General features: G+C 39.0%; 1 protein-coding gene across 8 annotated transcripts in view; it reads right to left on the bottom strand.

Annotated features, from left to right (window-relative positions):
- MAGI1 (membrane associated guanylate kinase, WW and PDZ domain containing 1) overlaps positions 1-17,481 on the bottom strand; it is a 616,101-nt gene that overhangs the window by 242,362 nt on the left and 356,258 nt on the right. For all 8 annotated transcript variants that reach the window (XM_061197121.1, XM_061197117.1, XM_061197115.1 and 5 more), the window contains exon 2: positions 13,124-13,240. In XM_061197121.1, the coding sequence (XP_061053104.1) occupies positions 13,124-13,240 (117 nt within the window). The remainder of the gene's footprint in view (positions 1-13,123; positions 13,241-17,481) is intronic.

Here is a 17,481-nt window from a genome sequence, read left to right on the forward strand (position 1 = left end):
TACGTGCAAGCAATGTGGATGAAAAAGAAGTTAGAACAAAATAATACGTACTGTATTTATATGAAATTCAAGAACAGGCAAAATAATCTAGGGGGTAAGTCAGAATCATGATTACCTCTGGGAGAGAGGAGAAGTGTTCAATGGGAGGAGACACGAGGGAGCCTGCTGGAACGCTCAGTGTTCTATATATTGATCTGGGTAATGGTTACATAGATATGTGTGTGTGTGTGTATGTGTGTGACGTGTGGGTGTGCACATGGATGTAAAAATTCATCAAGCTCTGCACTTAAGACTTACGTAACTTATTATATGTATTTTATTTATTTTCTACCTTAACTTTTTTTTTTTAAAGGTCTCTGTTAGAACCCAAATACACCTAGCTCCTTTAATGGTCATTGAGTGTTGTGCTCTACTGCCAGAGTCTGGAACAAGGGGAAGAAATGGACCAGTCTGTGGTGTAAGGAAAGGAAAAAAAGAGAGAGGGGGTAAGAAATTGAAGGAGGGAAGGACAGTGGGAGGGAGGAAAGAACAGAGGAAAGGAGAAAGGCTGATGTGCCATGCCAGGCCAGGCCCCTAACACATACAACATGAATTCAGAAAAAAACAGCAAGAATTATATCAACAAGTTATTTTTTTCAACTACTCCATGTTCCCTAAAGATATTTTTAAGTTGTATCTGACAGTTTGCTTCTCAGTTTGTAAATCATCCATATCTACAGTGAGAAGGTACAAAATTCCCCCAAAGGATTCCAGACGGTGGTGGATTTGCATGGGGTGTCTGATTCTAGCCTAATGAAGGATGCCGAATGCCCACCTTTTAGCAGGTAGCCTATGTGAGGCCTAGATTAAGCAGCAAACCTGAAATTCAATAGAATCTATATTAGCCACAAATATTCCACTGGGGCAAAAACATGTAGATTCTCAGACTTATTTACAGTCACGCACCAAACCATCAGAACTCACGCCAAATTTCAGTTCATCTGATGGTTTTATAGGATGTCTCATTTTCAAGTCATGTATCTACGGAATATTTTATCTACAACGTAGGCAACATTTTTTTCAAATTTCCACTGAAATAGATGTGCTTTCCCCGCCCCCATATCACTAATTAAATGATGTTGACACCGTGCAAAACCATTTAGAGATGGAAATAAGGAATGTGCATCCCTCAAATCAGTTGATGATGAAAACTAAGAATACAGAAGTTGTAACTTCTGACAATCCTGTAAGGTCTGTTTGTAATGGCCTTATCTTATGAGACAGGAAAGGAGAAAAATGTCAAGTTCATTTATGTACAGCAACTACAATTAGAAAGCCAAAGTAATAAATCTTTCAAGCTCGCTGACCTTGAAAATGACTTCATTTCTAGTATAACCAAATTCTGTCTCACTTTTCAAAGTAAAGCACTTAAGAGGATAGTATGGCCTCACTTCTAATAGGGAGGTCAGGAGAGGAGAGAAGTCCCAACTAGAAATGTGGCAACCTCCAAAGAAATGGTCCAAGGAATTAAATGTTTTCCTTCAGGAGTGTGAGAAATACAATGAGAAGGCTGAGCCCTGGTACAAATGGGGTTCTGGTAGGGCCCATCTTGCTGCTTAGATAGTCCTTGGATCACTGTTACTTACCCTACTTTGGCTTCTTCCATTAACAGGCAACTGAACCTGGATCTGAAAGAGCCAAACCTTGGTCCAAAGAGTCATCTCGTAGCATCCCGTACCTACTGAGGTTGCCGAGGAAGGGAAGGGGCAAGAAGATCTTTGACCCAGGTCTCTTATTCATGAAGAGCCTTAAATTTAGACTTTTGTTATGATCAAATAAAGTTATGTCTACAGTTACAAAGATACAGTAAAAGGAATGATAAGTATTTGAACTTGGGGTCTATTATCAGACTATACTGCCTTTAGAGTACCTTCAGTTAATGTTTCATACATCTTGCAATTGATGAACAGCACAATTATACTGCATTGCTATGTGTATGTTAAAAGTATTAATTAACTGCAAACATTAAAACTATGTCCTATCTTTTGCTGTAGCACTGGTTTTTGTTGTTGTTGTTGTTTTTAAATATGTCAGAAGACTCAAAAACATGAGTGGTCTATTCTTGAGGGGTCCTAAGGAGAGAGCACTGTGCAAAGGATTACATTATCTTCGGACTGGGCCTGGGATATTAAGATGCTTAATGAGTCTATTATACCCCTAATAAAGGCTCCTTTTTAAAGAGGAATTAAGTCTAGAGATGTTAAATTGAGTCATTTGCCCATGGTTACATGAGTACATGTTTCCTGATTCTCCCTAGGAAAGAGGTTCCGCTGCTTTTCCTTTTGTCTCTCTTTTTTATTTCACTTCCTAGTCACACTGATTCACTGGTCTCAAGACTGAGCTTGGTGCCTGTGCTTGTATGTCATACAGTCCTGGGCTTACCCTACTGTGGGATTTACCTTACTCTCTTCTAGCTGCCTCTTGTTTGTTACAGTGGTTGCCCACTATACTATAAACACCCCGAGAGCAGGAAAGGTAACCAGTTTACCCCTAAATGTTGAGCCTCTATCACTGTGACCTGCTCATAGTGGTATTCGATATGTGCTTGTTAAATGGACAGATAAATGGAATAAATGGAGAATGGCTGGGTGAGTAGATGGACCAACTGACTGAAGGAAGGGTAAACAAAAGAAATGACACTTAGTACCCCAAAAGATCCAATTCTAGTACGTCTCAAACCTTCAATTAGCTGAATTAAGAATGGAGAGATCTCGTAACTGGACTGGATTAGGCTTCTGGTGTTCAAGGATCTAGTGGATATTATCCTCATTGGAGTAAGGTACCCCTTCACCATGACTGAGACAAATACCTCCCAAATGAATGGCAATTTGGTTCTATCTTTCAGGCTAGCTAAGTATCTACTACTGGAACTCAGCCACTGCGTAAAACCAGGCAGTCAGGGTGCTGTCCACCACCAAGGGCGCCATTCACATACATTACGAACTGAATAGTGCCCCCTGGATTTGTATAATGTGGTGGCTCTGATGGGATCTAAGACTAAGATGAAATTATCTTCAAAAGCATAACAAAAGGTATCTCCTCCCCTCCCCAGAAAAGGAGTATGTTTAATTACTGATTCTTTTTCCTTTTTTTTTTTAATGTTCTCTAGAGCTATAAATAATAGGCAATATGAGCCACTGGCTAAGAGGGAAATTTCTAGAACAAGACAACACAGCTCTACCACATATTCGCTGTGACATCTTGAGCAAGTTATTTAATCTTTTTGTTCCTCGGTTTCCCTGAATGTGGAGAGTAATAGCACATACCTACAGGACCATTGTGAGGATTAAATGAGTTATTACACTAATATAGAATAAAATCTAGCACATGGCAAGTGCTCAATGTATGTTAACAATTCTAATGATGATTGTTATACTCTTATATTCATCTAGAATCCCATTAGCAGATATTTAGGATCCATTTAAAATAATTGTTCCTGGGACTTCCCTGGCAGTCCGGTGGTTAAGACTCCACACTCCCAATGTAGGGGACATGGGTTCGATCTAAAATCCCGCATGCCAGGCGGCGCGGCCAAAATAAAAAAGTGTTCCTAATTTATTTTCTAAGATGTATTCAGTAGGTGTATATGTATCTATACACACAGATGTACACCTACATAGTCTGAGCAAAGAAAATGTGGTGGTTACTAGTGGTAGCTTTAGTATCCATGTTGAGTGCCTGAGCTCCAGTCCCATTCCACAATTTTAAGACAAGTCATTAATCTTACTAAGCCTCAGTTTCCGCATCTGTAAATGAAAATAATAACAGTTACAGTATTAAACGAGAAACCATAATTAAAACTTAGCATGTACTTGGTATTCCATAGGTGTTAGATTTTTGTTTTATTATATGCACGATGTCTTTCAGGCTAGTCCTGCTATAGTTTAACAGACAAGATCTATCAAAGTACTAACAAAATCTCAATTCTAGGCTAAAAACACATTAATATTAATAAGGGGGAAAAACAAAAACATAACATTCACATAAAATCCCCCTTTCCCAAAACTATACTGGTTGCTTTTTAAAAAAATTTTTGGTATGGGTTTACTTTTAAAACACTTTACTTGGAAATAATTTCAAATTTACAGAAAGTTGCAAGAATAAGAATAGTACAAATTTTTAACCATTTTTAATGTTTTATAGCCATTTGAGAGTAAGTTGCATTCACCATGGCCCTTTATCCCTAAATACATTAGAGTGTATTTCCTCAAAATAGAGATGTATAATCAGTTCATTTCAATGCAAGACGAAAAAATGTCATTGAGTGGTTAATAAATCTACTTTATTCATATTATGGTTGAACTAACACAACTGACATTTTCTTGTTGTTTAAATTTAAGGTAATCATTTTGGGTAACTCATTTCATATGGAGTTTAGGTAAGCCCATCAGAGCATAACTGGTGAAGTGTTCTTACTTGGATCTCAGCATAAATGCACATTATCCATTAGAGAAGCCAGACATTTTATTTGTACGTAGTTTTATTAAACACATTTGACACAAGATTTCTTTAAAAATGTATTGCATTTCATTCTCTTGACTTAAATAATTCTTACTAAATCTAAAATTACTAGAATTAAAAACTTTTCTTAAAATAAATAATAGATGGTAAGGATACTATGAAACCTCCCTGTCCCTACATAAATTGCTGTGGAAATTGCTTTATAATTGCAACACATCTTGACGAAAAATGTCAGCTAAAACTATAAAGCAATTTAACGAATTAACATGGCTGTCAAATAGATATATTAGTATCCTACACCCAGCCAAGGACTAATCCATATGTTATTAAGAGAAGACTCTTTTTCAAATTCAATACAGTAATTTAAAAAATGGTCTTTAAGCTGACTGAACCCAGAGATATGAACCAAGAGCACGGACTCTTGGGGTAGGCAAGAGCTGGGTTTGAATCTGGGTTCCATCATTATTAAACGGCTCACCTTGAACAACCCGCCTATAAGCTCCTCACACCTCAACTGCCACGCTCCTAATACAGGGATGATAACATTATGCCTCTCAGAGTCTGGTGAAGGCTAAAAGAGACAAAACTTGTAAATCACTGAGCACGGTACCTGGTACATATAGTAAGCACTCGATTAACGACAGATGTTATTAAGCAATAAGGCTGGTCTAACATATTTTCATAAGAAGATTATAAATTACATCAACTCTAATTAAACTTAAATCTAAACTCCTATGGCTTTGCCTCGTTCTACACCCCTGAGAACCTTAGAATAAAGAACACCAGCCAAACCATGTTTATGTGAGTGTATTAGCAGACACATATAAATCAAGTCCACTGTAATGAGCTTTTAAGTTCATAGTTTTTCTTTCCTTTTTTTTTTTTCCAATATGACTCCATCCACTCAGCAAATATACAATGGCAATTAGGGTTAACAACATATAATAAGAAATACAAAGAAAAAAGAACATTGGGGGATCAGCTGATGCTTGGAATATGCGGAGAATGTGCTATTTCAAGCATGCCTATTATTGGCTAAATGAGCCAATTATTAATCTTCACTATGTTCTCACCTAGCATCTAGTGTTGGGCTGTTACTCAAGAAATGTTGGAAAATCATTTTTTTAATTTAGCTTGCCCCCTCCCAAAAGAATTATATAAATCATAAAAGTCATAAAAAGGAGAATCATGTACATAAGGCCCAAAGTCTAAAGAGAACTTGAAAGAAAAAAGGGAGAATGCTGGACTTGAGGAGTCATGTTAGAAAGGGGAGGGAAAGGGGGTACAGAAAAAAGAAGACTGGTCTACATAGAGGATGTTTGGAAATTCCCTGGCGGTCCAACGGTTAGGACTCAGCGCTTTCACTGCAGAGGGCATGGGTTCAATCCCCCGTCAGGGAATTGAGATCCCGCAAGCTGTGCGGCGCAGCCGAAAACAAAACAAAACAAAAAGCATATACATAGAGGACCTTTAAATAGAGGACCTATGAAGTGCCATGATCACTGCTGGGGGCTTAGGTACCTCAGAAACACCAATACAGGTAATGAGACAACAGAGTCCCAGAAAACCCAAGTCAACAACGCTGGTAAGGGGTAGAGCCTGCCAGCCGCTCCAGTCTGCCATACCAGAAAGCCCAGCACATCTGATGATCTAGCCCCAAGGAGAAGAGAAAATGTTCAAATCAGGAATGTCCAAGTCCTTCTCAGGAACTCACTGATGGGATAACTCTCTTCTCCCTTGGTGAGAAGTAAGAATAGATTCCACACTAATGGTTTCAACGTTCCCTAAGGGGCACTACAGAAATGAGAAGTGGTGTGCTCCTGGCATTTATCAGATGGTTGTTATCAGAATAACAAAGGATCGTCCTGCTTCCCTCGTGATCTTTCCATGCCCCAGCAGACATTCAAGTGGATGAAAATTTGTTAATAGTTATCTGAGCCCAAACTCTAACTCCAGATCACATCTAAACAAAAAGGTTTTTTTTCTAATCCCATTATTTTTTTTAAGAATTTAAATATATTTTATTATATTTAGCCTCATTTGGTGTTGGGTTTTTTTTTTGGCTGCATTGGGTCTTTGTTGCTGCGCACAGGCTTTCTCTAGTTGTGGCGAGCGGGGGCTACTCTTCCTTGCGGTGCATGGGCTTCTCACTGCGGTGGCTTCTCTTGCTGCGGAGCACGGGCTCTAGGCGCGCGGGCTTCAGGAGCTGTGGCACGTGGGCTCAGTAGTTGTGGCACACAACTTAGTTGCTCCACAGCATGTGGGATCTTCCACACCAGAGATCGAACCTGTGTCCCCTGCATTGCAGGTGGATTCTTAACCACTGCGCCACCACGGAAGTGCTCCCATTATTTTTTAATTTGGCACAAAACTCCTTGCCTAGACTATTGCGTTACTTTCTCAGCTTATACTTGGTGGAACAGGAAACTAGCCTGCGAAGTGAAACAGCAAGCAGAGGGGGAAAGCCCTTTGACATAGACAATCTTGTGTTTAAAATGTTTTCTATGTATACTATACTGTGTTAAGCACTAGAAAAAGTACAAAACCAAGTCAAAACCATAAGAATTCATCCCTACCTATGAATCTGCCTTGTTGCCAGAACATCCCATCTCACAGGGTCGTTCTAGCAGCGCCACATTTAAAGTTATCTGTTAAAATATATGTATTATGTAGGATAGAGAACCCTATACCATAATATGAACCATTCACTTCTTTATTCTAGTTCTCGGCATCTTAGAGGACAGCCAATGGGAAACCAACGTAGAAGAACTAAGACTTGATGGAGAAGGAAGGGAAGGTCAGGTGTAGGCAGTAAGGGTGGGTAAGAGGAGTCTCCAGACCACAGACTGGCTAGGGGCACATGGGAAAATACAGTACTGATGGGTAAAAGGGAAGGGGAGAGAAAGAGTTGAGAACTGATGGAGAAAGGATGAGGACATACACTCTTATTATGGGCAACAAACATTTGCGATTGAATAGAAAAGGGGGAGGGTTTAAGAGTCCAGTGAGTTTGAGTTTAGATCTTTAATAGTCTGTGTGGCCTCCATGAGGCCAGAGTGAGAGATGACCTATGTACAAGCATCATGGCAGGGTACCTGGTACACAGTAGGAGTCCAAAACCTGGACAGCTGTTATTATTGTTACTAGTCAGAGTTCTGCAACAAGGCTAGGCTTGGTAAAGACTAAAGTGATTCTTTAATATTAGACTGCACTTAACTCTGCTAAGAGGACAAGGGCAATAGCCACAGGGAGAAAGTTTCCAGTGACTTTCATCTGATCAGTCCTGGGGATGCTTACAGAACTGTCTACTTCATGTATGACAACCTGAAGCCTTCCACTCAGGTCAAACACAACCTGAACACAGAGATGCACATTCTACGAAAGAAGCAATGTTCCAACACCCAGTTCTTTATCCTGGCCTCTTGCTGATATACTGGTTTAGTTCATATCATCAGCTCTAATTGTAGAATGAGTTGGTTCTAGGCAAGCAGTACTGGAAATAGCTATGGTTAAGAGAAACTAACACATTCAAATAATACCAAAGGTAATTTATGGTCCTGACATCACAGTCACATTCAAAAATAATAAACAATGCCAACTGTTGGTTAGCAAACGCTAACATGCCCATTAGAATATCACACTTCTACAGATAAAGACCAGGATCACCCATGTTTACTGCATCAGATTTAAATGGTCTTGGAGATCAAACACGTTTAATCCCTTTGTAAACTCCTTTAAGTCAATGATCAGTGTCTCTTCCACAGATTATAATGGTCTCGGTATTAGGGAGAGCATTGATCAACAACGTGTTAACGTACAGAACAAAACTGACTTATCCTTTCCTCTTTCAGATGACCTCTGCTTGAAAAGAAAGATGCGTTCCATCGCTGTTGAGCCCAGAGAAGGGAGAAGGAACAGGAGGGGTTTGGTTCAGTATTCCGGAGCCCCAGGACTCCTGGATGAGCTGCATCTCGTTTTGACAGCAGCAGTAGAGTAAATGAAAAGCCCTGTCAGGTAATGCATTTATCTTCATGGGCAAAGCAGCCGTTCCAAAGCAAGAATCTCAGATGTTGTCACATCAGCTAGGACAAGAAGTCATAAAAGCAGGACCGCTATCAGTGCAGGAGGCACAGCGATATCTAGACTGTAATTAGGAGGAGCTGTGAATGGGCACTCTAGTTCCAAGCTCACTGCCTTGATTTTTTTCCTCTGGGTTGGGATTCCCAGCCAAGTAATCAGTGTGGTCCTCATCAGCCATTTCAGAGCTCAAGCCTCTGAGCTGCCCTTTATTCTGAGAGCTTTATGGCAAGAGCAGCTCTGCTGTTTCTCCCAAATGTTATGTAACAAGAAAAAACAATAAAACAAGAAAAACAAAAAGTGTCTTTATCCATTTCTTCATCTGATCATTCATTCAACAGATATTTATCCCATGGTCTAGGCACTAAGCTAGGTGTGGACTAGTCACTGAGGTAGATCCAGTCCCTGACCTCAGAAAAGTTAGATTCTAACAGGACAGACAGACACGCAGCAGGCGTGTATGAGGTGGAAGGGGATCAGAGGGGGCGCTGTGGGAGCAGTGAGGAAGGCAATAGGCCAATCTATGGAGGCCTTCCTGGAGGAAGTGGCCTCTAGGCTAAAGCTTACAAGAAGGCTATGAACTGGTTAGATGGAAAGATGGAGAGATAAGAGGTAATAATTTATACCCAGTTACAAGAAGATACCAGGTGTATTTGAGCAATGGACGAAGTTTGTATGACTAAAGAATTGAGGGGGAGTGGGTTGGGAATATAATCAGAATTTGAGGGGGCGGGAGACAGGAATAGTATCCAGATGATTCTGAGAAATGAGAGAAGTGAGCAACACCGATGACGTTTTCATGCATTTCAAATCCATTTCTCTTAAGGTGGTTTTTCATGTGTATACCAAAAAAGATCTAATGAAAAATAAGATAAACTGAGATATCCCAAGACAATCCTGTAGTGATTTTTTTAAAAGCTGAATAATCATTAGGCAGTTATTAAAATTCTATTGTACACACCAGTGAAATATGTGAAAATCACAGAGAAGATATTTATTTGTAAGATATGGTGCCTTAACTAGCCCCCACCTCCAAGACATAAAACCCCATGATTTTGAACAGCTAAAACTAAAAATTCAGCAATGAGAATTTTTTTTTCTTTTTTCTTTCACTCTCAATAGCCCATAGTATACTGATCTTATCACGTTACTGTCGATTATACCCAGTAAGGAGTTAGAGAGAGAACTGATTAAACCCTAACCATGCTGTTTGCTGTGTGAGTCTAGGCAAGCTATATACTTCTCTGAGCCTCTGTTTCCTCCAATGGACCCATCTCTTAGGGCTGCTGTCAGGACTTGGTGAGACAATGCTGGAGGTGGTATTTCTGGTTCCATTTTACTGAAGAGTAAAAAAAGACTCGGAGAGGTTACATGACTCACACCAGGCCAGCCAGCTACAGAACAGCCCTCAGATTTCACACCAGGGCTGACGCATTCTGCATCTAGTTCTTTTTATTCTTATTTTTTGCCATAAATTTTTGGGGGTGGTGATTTTCAATGACAATATAATTAAATTTTAACTACGCTGACATTTTTCATACCATGGGAATAATCAAAGTTTTTGAATCAAAGCAAAATAAAAGAGGAGTGGAGAATAATAATAACTATAGCAAATATAGCATTGGATGAACACTTTGAGTGGTGAATTGTGTGATATATGAATTATAGCTCAATAAAGCCAATTTAAAAAAATAGCACTGTATTGAGAAGTGAGTAATGTGGCATTTAGAACTGGTAAGATTTTGAGGAAGTTACATCTGTTACTTCACTTTCTTCCCTGTAAAAGAGGGATGGTATTACCTGCATTGTCTTTGCCAAAGAATTAGGATAAAATGGAATCCTGAACGGCAAAATCCATCATGGTGCCCAGAAGGCTCTACTGCACTATGATGACACTAAAACAAACTTGAGAACAAACAGGTTTTATTTGTTAATTTCGAATGACATGTGAGCCTCCTAAAATGTACAGGAAGTGTACCCCAGCTCGCAAGCACCTGTTCATGAGATCATCCCTTCTCAAAAGACTGAAGTCACTGAACTATTGGCAGCAGGAAGTTCTGGAAAATACAGATTACAGGAGCTCATTTCCCTGCGGCACAGTTACAGTATTACTGGGAGGATCCATGCTCCAATCAAGGGCTTCCTAATCCACGAGCACAACAGCTTGGTACAGATTCTGTTCTACCAGTCACATGGGCCAAAGAATCAAAATAAACACAAATGTGGCCCCAGTTATCCAAGCCCATAACTGAATCCCAAGTCACCCCTGGTCTACTCATGTTCAAAGACACACACACTGTGCCAGACTCAGAAACAGACCTCTTCCTGAATTTCCTTCCTGTTTTATGCAGGAAATATAAAATGAAATGTTACTTGTTTTCTCTTTAGTAGGAAGACCCTTTCCTCATTCTCAGTTCCTGATTTACTGGTTTCATAGAAATGAAACATCAATACCAACGGCATTATACAAGCAAAGACAAAACATGATTTTCCACTGTTTTAAAAGGCTGAGGTCATTTTTGCCCCAATTCCTACATAGTGGTAAGCTTAAAATCAAGCCATTTAGCTCACAGTCAGGTCCAATAAATCAGTGGCAAAAATAAATGGAAAAGCTTGCCAAAATGTAACCATAGTAACACCACAGATGCGTCAAGAAATGGTGTGCTCATTTGCTTCATTCCCCATTTCTTAAATTGGAATCTGAGTAGGGGAAAAATTACACAGAGAACAATCATGATTCTGCAATTACTGAATTCTGCAAAACTGCATCCAATCTGCTGTACTAGAACTTCAGAGGCAGCTATGGTCGAGCTACAAAAATAGCCCTGGATGGCTTAAGAGTTCCAAAGCCCTGGATCTGTGATTTAACAGTTACTTGGTCATCCTGTGTCTCTGTTTCCTCACCTGTAAAATGGGTATTAAAAACCTCAAAGGAATATTCTAAGAGTAAAACTGGACAGTATATCAGAGATGAGGCAATGACCTGAGGCCCTGATCAGGTCTTGTTTTTTAGCCTTGTTTTTATTGGCTTATCTTCGTGTCTTGGTTTCTTTCTTTATTTCTATAAAAAAATAGATAGATAATCCCTGCCTCATTCATGAGATTGACATTAGCAATTATTATTACTAATCCAAGTGTACGGAATTATTATTAGGATATTATTAGAATTATAGTTTTCAATTCTAATGATGCAAAATTAAAAGAACTGAGGGCCAGAGATTCACATTAACACATTATCATGTTTTCTCTGTCAAATGCAGCTCTGCCACTCAGCAGAAAGAAGCAACCTTGGGGCACTGCCCCAAGTTACCTGTAGTCAACCTCTTTTCCTCTTGGAGCCTCAGTTTTATTAATAAGTGAAGTGGAAGGCAGGGCTGTTCTAAAATCTGATCACTAAAGTTCCCCATCTAGACTTCCATTCTAAGTCCTTGCAGATCCATGGTATGCCTGAAATCAGTCCTGTTCATTATTTTGCGGTAGTAGGAGGAAACATTAGCACTCTAGGACATCACTAGCAAAATATTATTTTTTTAAAGAAAGTCATTCATAGCAAACAAATCACAGCCATAAGCAGGGTACCTTGAACTTCAAATTATTCCTCCTTGTTTTTGCTGATTAAAAAAAAATATTTCTAAAATTCTGTCAAAATTTGAAGGACTGGGTAATAGAGAGGAGAAAAGAAAACTCCCAAGCAATAAAATCAGAATCATTCTTTCTTCTTCTCTTGAAAGAAAGCAAGAAACTGTATGTCTTCCCCGAATTCCCACCTCATAATGAGCTGTACAGCAATGTAGTTTGGTAGAGCATGGCAATACCTCATGACCACTGAGGTGCCAGTTCATCTACCCCATAGGCTGATTCCCTCCTCCCTTCCTTCTTCCCTTTCTTCCTTCCGTGCCACAAAATCCCTGATTTCATAGTCCCTACGTCTTATGTCTTGCTTTCTCAGATTTGGTCTGATCTAATGGGTCTGGGGCTTTGGGTTTTTTAATCTGTGGAAACCATTTCTTCAAAGAGAATCCTATGTGAAATCATGATTGATGAATCTGATAAAGGTGGGGAGGAAGAGAGAGTCCACTGAGGCATTCCCTTTGCTGAGAGGCTATTAGAGTCCCATGGATCTCCTCAGAGGTCAGTATGAAGACCTCTGGCCTGGTCCACCCCATTAATGACAATCATGGTTAACATTTATGAGGCTTACACCACACCCATACTGTACACAAATGCATTGATGAGCATCTGACTTTGACTTCCTAACAGTTCCGTGACGTTAGTAGGAGTGAGATGTCCTTTTCACTGTTGTGAAAACTGGACCTTACAAAGGATAAATAATTTGCCCAGCATTCTCAAGCCAGAACTTGAAAACCGAGTAATTTACCTGGCGCGGTACTGTATGTCCCATTGTCAATCATGACTCCCTGGACTTACGGAGTCACTACGTGAGCAAACTGCCAAGTGTCCCAGAACCAGCTGTTGAGCTCTTATTTCTCCCCTCAACTTTTCACACACCCACCCAGCAGTAAGACGCCCCAAACTGGCTACTTACAAGGCACAGCATGGCGGTAAAGGTTATCTCTTATGGTCTGCTGGAGCTCATGATCAGGCGACCCTTTCTGGAACCGCTGATTGAGAAAATGTCGCAGGTCCTTGTTCAGCTTTCCTCCTACAGGAAATATATAAAACAGAATGCATCAACCATCGGGCTGCCTAGAGACTGAGCAGCCTGAGAGCTGTGTGAGGGAAAGCCACGCAAAGCCATTCTAGTCCGCCACCCTCAGTCATCAAGAAGATTTACTTTAGGTTTTCCTCTGCAGGGGAAAAAGCAAGCAAGAATGTAATAAAGATAAAACAGCATTGATACAGCATTAATTTGGAGGTCCCAGTTCACATAACACTAGGAGGCTCAAATAACAAGGAACTGAAATGAGGCTATTACATTTAAAATATGTGTCGTAGACACTTGCAGACACTATTAGATGGAGTGGATGGCTGAAACCTTAAAGAGGACAATCTAGCAATAGCTGACAAATTACAAAATGTTCTTTGACCAGGGATCCAATTGGAATAAATTTACCCTATGGGTATATTTGCAAAAGTCATCCCAAATCTCCAGTATTGTTTATTGCAGCATTTTTATAACAGCAAATAAATAAAAATAAACACCAAAAACCTGGAAACCACCACCAGGGATCAACTAATTAAAGCACAGTTCATCCACATAATAACTACTCTGCGAAAGCTAGATCTTCATGTGCTGGTACTGCAGGAAAATATGTGGAATTGTACCTACTATCTGACCACTTTTGTGTGAGAAGAATAAAGAAAAGGAGAGACCATGTATTAATGGAAGGAATCATCAGAAAGTTTTAACAATCGTTTCCTTTAGGGAGAAGGACTTGAGTTTGGGAAATAAAGGAGGAGACATCATTCTTCATCACATAGACAGATACAGATATATAGATGTTACTTCTCTGTGTTGATTTATAAACACTAAACACATAATTTTTTCAAATTTTGTTGTTGTTTAAGCAGTAATTACCTGGGCTGGTCTATGTGTTTATTTCTTTTTAATTCTCTACAGTTAACAGAGCAAAACAAAAGCTAAAAAAAATTATATTGTTACAAAAATGTATCATAGAAAGGAGACGGTAACCAAACTGTTTTTTTTTTAAATTATAAACACAAATTATAGTCGTCAGGATCAGCAGAAGGCTTATAGATCAACCTCGCTAACATTCATCCTTAATGGAGAAAACTGCTTCAGTGACAGCTAAAAATAACAAGGCTAAGATTGTCCTTCCATTTTTTGACAAGATAAAAATTAGGTAAGAGCATTTCTAGCATTAGAGAAACAATGCAGCAAGGCAGTATCCATGTGAACCACAAAATTCACATCTTCAGATGATAATTTTCCCATGGTCAAAAAGAGCAAGTCATGAGGATGACAGTGATGGTTCAGAAGATGCTGTGACCTATGTAGGGGAGGAAACTACTGATCTTTAGTTTAGTATCATGTTCAAAACCAGATTCCCTGCTTTAGCTGACCATTTTAGAATAGACTAATGAAACCCAATTTGACTCTTTTGAGTTGTAGTACATGTAAGGCTTCAACTGGCCAAAACGAAAATTCATAGGTCAATCTCAGGTCGTTCAATAAACATTTAATTAGTCATCAAATATTTATTAAATGAAGAAGACACACACACACCCCACTTCCCACACCTCCTTAAAATGGGCACAAGGTTTGAATAGACAGTTCATAAAATATATATATATATGATTGTCCGTTAAGCACATGAAAAGATATTCAATTTCACTACTTATCAGAAAAGGGCAAATTAACACCACAACGAGGTCCCAGCACCTACCTGCCAGAATGGCAAAATCAAAATCAAGCCTGAGCAAGACTGTGAAACAACAGGAACTCTTTTTATACTGCTAGTGGGTGTATACAATGTTTCATTCCCTTGGGAAAACAATTTGACAGTATCTTATAAAGTTAAACCTTCACTAACCAAATGACCCAACAATTCCACTATTGTTTATGCAAGAGAAATGAAAACAAGTACACGCACTCAGACGCGCATGCGTGCGCACAACTTACAGATGAATCATCACAGCAACTTTATTCATTATATAATAGCCCCAAATTGGAAACAACCCAAACATCCATCAACAGGTGAATGGATAAGCAAACTGTACTATATTCAAATAGGACGCAGCACAAAAGTTGAAAATAACAAACCACTAACACATACAGTAATACTGATGAATCTCAAACACATAATGCTGAGCAAAAGAAGCTAGACACAAAAGAGAACATACTGTATGATTCCATTTATATATAAAGCTTCAGAACAGGCTAAACTATAGTGACAGAAAGCAGTCCAGCAGTTACCCGGGGCTGAGGGTAGGCAGAGACTGACACACAAGGGAATAAGATCTATGGAGTGTATCTATGTCAGTTTCCTGGCTTTGCAACTGTACTGTAGTTATGTAAGAATGTTACCACTGGAAGAAACAGGGTGAAGGGTACACAGGAAGTCTGAACTATTTTTTTACAACTTCCTGAGAGTCAACAGTGATTTCAAGAAAAAACTTCTTTGAAAGGAGGAATCACAAGGAAACTTGGGTGGCTGGGTGATTCCAATACAGTAAATATCAATTGTGGTAGTAATAACACAGGGTTATACATTTATCAAAACTTATGGAACTGTAACTGTTAATGCACAGACATTAAGGTGGCACATATGTTCCTCATGGCCAGGAGTTTAATGACTGTGTTATCCCCTCTCACTGACTGTGGGAAGCACCTATGACTTGCTTTCAATCAATAGAATTATGTAAAGATGATGGGATATATGAGATTATATATATGTGATTACCTACACTTGTTTTCCAGTTGCTGGGTTTAAAGAAACCCGCTGTGAATCTTATAGCTACAAGAAAACATATTTAAGATACTCCAAATTCTTTTGAAGTAAAGAAATATAAAATAGTGACAGCCTCAAATGACTCCATATTCAAAATGTCATTCTTCTTTCTCCAGAACACTCAAAAGCGTTCAATGAGCATCTACATTTGGGGTTCTTAATGATGGTATTCCAGTGCATTATTGAACATGTGCATTTAGTGATACATAAATGGCTATAAAATTCACTAAGCCTGTGAAATGTGACTGCAAGCAAATTCCAACTTTGTTTCATCTGGAAAATCAACTTTAGCCAATTTATAAATTGACAATAATAATGGATTTTGAAGTATGTATTCTAGGAGTCTAGCAAGGACTATTTCTTTTGCCAAGTAGCTAACTCCTTTCTCAGCTTGTGGAAGCCAGTAGTAGCATGTGTATCAGTTATATTTGATTTATTCTATTTTGTTGTTTTTTTAGTAACAGCATATATCCTGGTACATAGTTTTTCTATGATGTTCAAAAACTTTCAAGAGAGTTGGAAAAAAAAAAAAAACTAACGGAACTGTATATATAAATGTGTGCATTTTATAGTATGTAAATTACACTTCATAAAATCAATTTCAAAAGTTTAAACTATACATTATTATTGAATGACTCTGTGGTAGGCACTGTTGTAAATGCTTAGTTTTCAACTTCCCATTAGAGAAACAAACTGAAAGAAGAGTGGAGTAAATCTTGGTGGTTAAAACAGACAGGCCCACGTGTAAATCCTGGTTCTACTATTTATTAGCTGGTGAACCCAAGTGCCTTGCTTAATCTCTGAACCTCACTTTTCTCATGTGTAAAAACAGAGCTCTGATGTAACAGTAGCTCTGCTACAAGCCTGTTGTGAGGATTAAATGAGATTCAGACACTGCTTAGCAGAGAGAAAGCACTTATTTAAAGATGGAGATTACCCCTAGAGTGGACAACAGCTGAGGCAGTGGAGAAAGAGCTGAGGTCAGTCCAAAGATGGACGGTTACTCTTTTTAAAAATGCAGATAAACATAAAACCTATTGACTTACATGGCCAGAAACAAAATACAGGCACAGGGAAATTTGGATTAAAGGATACTTCTAGAGTTTCTGGAAGGGAATAAAACTCTACTTGCGCTAAAATTGTCTGGACACGTGTAAACGGGTTAACATTTAGTGCATGTTTAATATATTCCTGGCACTGTGCTGGAATTCTAGTTCAGAAAATAAAACCAACTGGTGAATCACTGATATGTGATAGTCACACCTGCCAACTCTACTTCTAGGTCTAAGGCACTCTTGAATTTGACCACAAGGACAAAAGTATTTACCAGCAAAATCTCCATTGCCTAGAACCTAGGATATATATTCCCCTTAGGAGACCCGAGTTCTAGACAATAAAAACACACTAACAGTTATCATTTGAGCTGTGGGTAGTGAAGATGTTATGGGATCCAAATGTACTGCCGCCTAAG

This window comes from Eubalaena glacialis, chromosome 7, assembly GCF_028564815.1.
Source record: "Eubalaena glacialis isolate mEubGla1 chromosome 7, mEubGla1.1.hap2.+ XY, whole genome shotgun sequence".
Taxonomy (NCBI): Eukaryota; Metazoa; Chordata; class Mammalia; order Artiodactyla; family Balaenidae; genus Eubalaena; species Eubalaena glacialis.